The sequence below is a fragment of the Lygodium microphyllum genome, chromosome 24, assembly GCF_053477565.2.
Source record: "Lygodium microphyllum isolate KBCC chromosome 24, Lygodium_microphyllum_v1.1.10, whole genome shotgun sequence".
Lineage (NCBI taxonomy): Eukaryota > Viridiplantae > Streptophyta > Polypodiopsida > Schizaeales > Lygodiaceae > Lygodium > Lygodium microphyllum.
Genome location: NC_141158.1, coordinates 9916871 through 9923134, shown reverse-complemented (window position 1 = coordinate 9923134; position 6264 = coordinate 9916871). Strand labels below are relative to the sequence as shown.

The 6264-nt window shown below is 45.0% G+C and overlaps 1 protein-coding gene across 1 annotated transcript in view; it reads left to right on the top strand.

Annotated features, from left to right (window-relative positions):
* Positions 1 to 596: 596 nt before the first annotated feature.
* The window catches only part of GLYR1 (glyoxylate reductase 1), a 110190-nt gene continuing 104522 nt past the window's right edge, over positions 597 to 6264 (top strand). Inside the window, exon 1 of the mRNA XM_087665376.1 lies at positions 597 to 841. Within this exon, the coding sequence (XP_087521502.1) occupies positions 737 to 841 (105 nt within the window). The 5' untranslated portion in view covers positions 597 to 736. The remainder of the gene's footprint in view (positions 842 to 6264) is intronic.

Below are 6264 nucleotides of genomic sequence, written 5' to 3'. Positions count from 1 at the left end.
AAAATGACCTCCTCAATCTTTTTCACCACAAGGTGGAGTTTAGATTTCTAGTGAAGAAAACCATCACAAAACATGAAAGAGCCATCAAAATTTTTCATGTGAGCAATGGTAGTCGAGTGTTCTTGTCCAAAAAAAATTGGGTTACACACAAGGACCAAAAAGGGAATAGAAAATGCAATCTTTATCAACCAATCATCTTTGTTTTTGGTCCTTTTTATCCAATGGTTAGCTGTAAATTGTGGGGAAAAGCGAGCCCTTCTGTCGTCACCACCTAGCCCTTTCTACTACATATGAAATATATATGCCACACGCCGCAATGCTTGATCATGTAAACGAACGTATGGAGGTTGATTCACTCTGCGTGTGACGTGGCTCTCAGTGCAGGAACAAGGCCCTTGGTCCTCGGACCTCACTGGTTCATCTTTTGCCACGTGGGAAGCTTCCATTGGCAGCCGCGACTGTGGGAAGCGTTCAGGCCCGTGACCTTAGGGCGCGGTTCATGTCTCCTGGAACACTGTTATTAATTAATTAAAAACACATTAAAAATTTGCTGATATTGAATTACGTATCATAATATCGACAGCAACTCCTGCCGTCTTCTTTTCACCTGCCGCAGCAGCAGTCAGTCTCCTTTCTCTCTCTCTCTCTCTCTCTCTCTCTCTCTGCTGCTTCTGCTCCTGCTGCAGATACACAGATCGGTCAACTGCTATCGGATAACAGCCCATTACACAGGACAATGGAGATCGGATTCCTGGGCTTGGGTATCATGGGCCTTGCCATGGCTCGGAATCTTCTTATGAAAGGCTTCAAGGTTACCGTCTGGAACAGGACCATCTCCAAGGTTGTTCTCTTCTCTTCATTTACATCTGATTCTGCCATTGCATTACCCTCATATTTATCTGATTAACCAATATCAAGAACCAGCGCGCGCGCGCGCACGAGAGAGAGAGAGCCGCGCTATATTGTCTTTGGGCGCAGTGCTTTTCAGGCTCTCATGCCATTGCTCAGAACGTTGTAAATGCAGAACTAACTGTTGATCACATGGAGATGCGTCAAGTATTACTGATGCTCAACACACTTTTTCTACTATTTAGTTGCCTTGGCTATGCTTATATAAGGTTCTCACGTCATTGCTCAGAAAGTTGTAAATGGGTTGAACTGTCATGGTTCTAATGGCCTGATGAGGAAAAGAGGGATGGATCTCAGCAAGGAATAGTAAAGGATTAAAATGGTGTAATGAAGTTTCATTGTAAGGTACCTGGAATTTGATGTCTATTAACCATCCACTGAGAATTAGGGGGCAGAAGTGTAGGCAATGTGCTCACAATGTACAAGAGTTTGGTAAAAGGCCTATTGTGGCTAGTTTATGTTACAATTATGCAAGCTAAGACGGTTCAGATGGAGCCACTAGAGCAAGGTCCCATTGTCGACTATGAAAGTCGTGGTATGATGAACATTCTTGGAGGTTCGGGTACTGATTAGTGGTGGTGGTGGTTGGTTGCACCATTCTCTCTCATTCTTAGAATTAAGCAAGGAGGAGGATGTGGTAATCTAGGAAACTTCTTTCTGTCGTTCTACCATCTGAGGTCCTTCTCTCCTCCTTCATACCTCAGACCTCACGAGTAAAAGCAGAGAGGGTGAGGAAACCGTGGGTGCAGAATGGAATCATCTACAACCCATACGCTTACTATTGGGAAACAAAAAAGCCCCTTACCATAATTAAGAGCTGTGCAAGACTAATTGCTGGCGAGATCATGGCGTACGGCTTATGATACAGTATATGTAACTGTGTGTTTGGAGAGGGGGAGGAGTCATGGACTGGTATTGATGTATCTTTATCCAGATATGCCCATGTATAATCTTCAACTGCCATTCAAAGCGGCTGTGCTTGAGAAACTATTTTACCCATCTCCTATTCCAAGTATGATGCATGATGTGATTAAGACCTACGAGCTGAAAGATTATGAACGTATTGTAATTTTTGGCGTCATTTTGGACCTAAGGTGACCTCACTGAACACCACGATGTAGAAATAATCCATCAAAGAAGTAGTTGTCTGTATGTAGAATACACTTCTCAAACTTGTAAAACAACATCCTAGGAAGTCGAGGTCTGGGAAACAACCCAAGTACGACATGAAGCCAGCTGGGCAATCACCTCCTGCAAGGGCAGTAAACTCCTCTTGCAACGCATGCCTTCAACAAGCGTCTTGTGGTAAAGCCAATGCAACAAGGCCCATACTTGTCCAGGAAACATGATGCACAGTTCTCTCATGGAGAACCCTGTTGTTGTCTCACTGTTGTTATTTGATCCTCTGAGATCGGCAAACACAATCATAGATAAACTCCAAAAGCCACAAAACCGCATCTCCCGTAAGTCTAGAGATCTCTAGGCACTCGTATCGCGGTATCAAAATGCAATGGACCATCTCCCAAAGTCATCCACTGAATGTCTCTTCATGGGTCTCCTCCAAATGAAATAATACTTGAAGAGGATGAGGAAGCCTCGTCTAACCAATCAAATCACTCCGACAATATCCTTTCTCCAATTGATGGAAAGATTGTGGCACATGCATTGGTAAATATTGTTGATGAAGAGGTAAAACGAAACAAAAGTGGTGAAAGGGTAGATGAAAGTGGAACCTGTATGGCAAGAGTGAGATTCCAACTAAACAACGTGGGTATTATAGGAGCTACTACAAGAGAGCGAGGTCTGAATAAGCTCGTCGAAGAAGACATCACAACTGACAACCTCCTCTTACCCCTCGGGGACAGAACCAATAGCTGTGAATCACATAATACAAGCAATCAAGGTCCAAGGACGATCGTTTTGAATGGTCACAATGCATAGAAAGTAGACTTGCCATCATGATCAACTCAAAAAGAGTCTATCTCTCTCCGCCCCGGTCCTGCCATAGACATAATATTGGAGATCCTTGGTCTTGGAACTCTATGGATCGAGTGTCTCAAGAACTCATGAAGGTAGCAGCAATGACAGTCTGCCAATGGGTACGCACAAGTTGGGCCGTACACTAGCAAACGCTACATCACAAGGAAAATTCCCGATTATTCTTGTGGTATTCGATTGGGTGGGATGACTCTTTATCTTTCATGTTCGACTTGGACTTTCAAGTTTTACCAGCACCCATTATCACTGGATGAGACCATGCTCTAACGCCCCTTTTTTTAAAGTTTCTCTGTCGTATTTCATTGATATTATATATAACATACTTGACTTCTATGTATTCTGAGGTTTAATCCAGATAAACGAAAGACATTTCTAAAAACTTTTAGCTGTCACATGTAAGATTGAGCATCCCATCAAATTTAGGCCTTGCTTGGAAATGTTGGGAAAAGAGAGGGTATTGTGGGTCTTTGTAGCTTTGCAATTTCCCCATATTCCTAGAAATACCAATTATGCGAACAGATATGAGCAGCTCTAAAGAGCCACGTAGCCCCTACAGCTCATTGATTACTGAAAAAACTGGATGCCTTCATTGTGGCACCAGCTTAATGTTTGCATCGATCAAGTGTCAATCAATGGGATTGCAAAAAGAGGTAGCGAATTGGCAAGTACATAGTTGAGTTTAGTCGCATCCATACGATTCACTTGGCATTTTGGTATGGTAAAAATTTGAAACTTCTATGGATTAGAAAGAAGCTCTTTATCCAAATTGCAGAATGGTTGAATCCACGTGACAGGAGACACGAATGCCGTTCCAATAGACACACTGGGGCTGTTTGTTTGGATCTGATAATTACTTCAAACGGGAATTATAACAGCTAGTTGGGTTCCGTAGTAGGCAGCTTATATATTTCATAGTATTGATTGATCCTAGCTACATGCCGTATACATGGTTACTCTGGGCAAACAAACCTTGAACCATAAGACCCAATTACCATCAAGTGACGTCGGCATTCTTCCTGGTACCATTGACATGAAGTATTGTAATTATGTGTGGCTTAGAGGGGGCCCAACTTGTCTTCCTTGGCGCTTTTGATTGGAGTCTAACTGGAGCAAGAGGCCATGGGGCACCTTAGAGTAGGGCTGTGATACCTTGTGAGGACACGTAGGCTAATCAAGTGCACAAAAAATGGACTCCTCGCAAAACAAATGAATGGTCATGCCGTAGATCAGAAATAGAAACTGAACCTCTAGCGAAATGTAAGGGAAAAGACAATGTAGCACAAGGAGGTGTCAACTGCTCTAATAGGTGGTCCGGGCTGTGAGGTGCTAAAGGTAGAGTTGGATAACCGCCCCAACAGCAGGGACTCCCAGGGAGTGTATTGTCCTTTGCATTTTGGTTCGTAGCAGCAGTACGGGCAGCGAACGTCTGCATTTTGGTATGGGGATGCTGGAACAGTAATATGGGTGGCAAAGGGCACAGCGATCTGGGCAGTAAGAGCTGTGCTTTGAAGGTTGGCCGCAGCATGGTTGAACGGAATAACAGTCGTGGAGGGCATCCACAGCAGAGTGGTTCTGGTGGCAAAGTAATGATTTTGCCTGATGCAGATGAGGTTTCATGAACAGCTGAAGGAGTACTGGAGGCAGCAGGAGCAGGTGTGATATGACGCGCACATGACCAACTGTGGTCATGTGATCGTCAACTGTGGTTGCAATACCTCCTACATGGCTCGGATATTCTTGGGCATCTCCGTTCACCATACCTTTATCTGATTATCACGGGGAGAGCCCGTGTTGCACCACGCAACTGGAAGTTTCACCGTGCTGCATCCGCATGGTTGTTAAAAGCGGTTTCATGGATTCCTCCGCCTCTTTCCACCGCTCCATCTCCACCGAGAGGAGCAAGGCCGTTGCGCGCTTCCATTCGATCGGATATGTTAAGAGGCTCGTCGTCTGCTATCATCTCCCTGCCTGCTTGTCCAGGATCGTTAGCAACAGGTACGATCTCCCTCCCTCTCTCTCTCATGCACGCAATCGTTGGGTGCGATCTCTCTGTCTCTCTCTCTAGTGGAGGACTTTGCAAATCATCATGACTCTGCGTTTGCTGTGAGGAGGAATTATCGAAGCGTCGTCGCTTTTGAAAGGGTCAACGTCTTGTGTGTCCTCGTCTCAATCAATAGGTATGCTCTCTCTCTCTCTCTCTCTCTCTCTCTCTCTCTCTCTCTCTTCGTGACTAGATCTTCATGTTCGTTTGTTTTCAGCACGGCCTTGCCCTCCAACATATTAAGTGATATACTATAAGCTTAAGCTATAGCTATCGGTGGCTAGAATAACTAGCAGTATGGTTATCACCAAAGAGAGCTCTCGCAGTTTGTAAGTAGTCCTTGAGAGAGAGAGAGAGAGAGAGAGAGAGAGAGAGAGAGAGAGCTCCCAGGATCAGTAAGAGGACGGGAATCGAGAGAGCTACAGCCTACTAGAGAAGAATGGAATCGTTGATGGACATGCCTGCAATGATGAAAACAATTTGGTGGGCATATTTTTGTGCCATGCCTGACATAAACAATGATGCTATATCGCTTGTGACTCTATAGCCACGAATTGGAAGCCATGTTTGGCAATAAGCTGCTGCGAGATGAAGTTTCTCAGCTGGTAGAAATCGTGGGTGCCATCCATGGGAGGCTTCACCCAGCATGACAATCCGGGCTTGGTTGACCTGCTCTATGAGGCCTGATAAGTTCTCCACATCATGCAAGGGCAGACCCCTCTTCCCCACTTGAGCACATTAATGCTTACTGCGCTTGATGGCACCTTCAGTGCATGCTAATCATCAAGGACTCGGCTGCACACTCTCTCATGTTTCCAGCACTCTATCATGAATCAGGGAGTGGCTACTTTACTTTAAGGGGTAGACAGGTATGCGCCATCTTCTATAACGCCAGCCAGCTTATCAATGCTGCAGAGGGAGCTCAGTCTAAATTTGGAGGGAGCTTTTGATGAAGGGAGGCAGGGGAGTCGCCGTTTGGAGGGAGGGAGGATAACCAAGCCAAGCGGGAAGGAAGAAACTGCAGCTGCCAACCTGCAGGCTAAGTGTGATTTAATCACAATTGAGTGAAGGATAAGGGTGATCGTGTGCTATCAGATCTTCATGGGGCTGCCATAGGGCAGGAAAAAGTGTGTTCACTCACTGTGGGAGACAATCTGGGCTTAATTGGAAGAAGCTGAAGGGAATAAGGAAATTGGATTGAGAGAGAGAGAGAGAGAGAGAGAGAGAGAGAGAGAGAGTTTATGAAAAAAAAAAAGAGAGAGAGAGGGTTGGTACTATGCAGTAAGTTGATGATGCAGGCAGGAGAACAAGCGAGA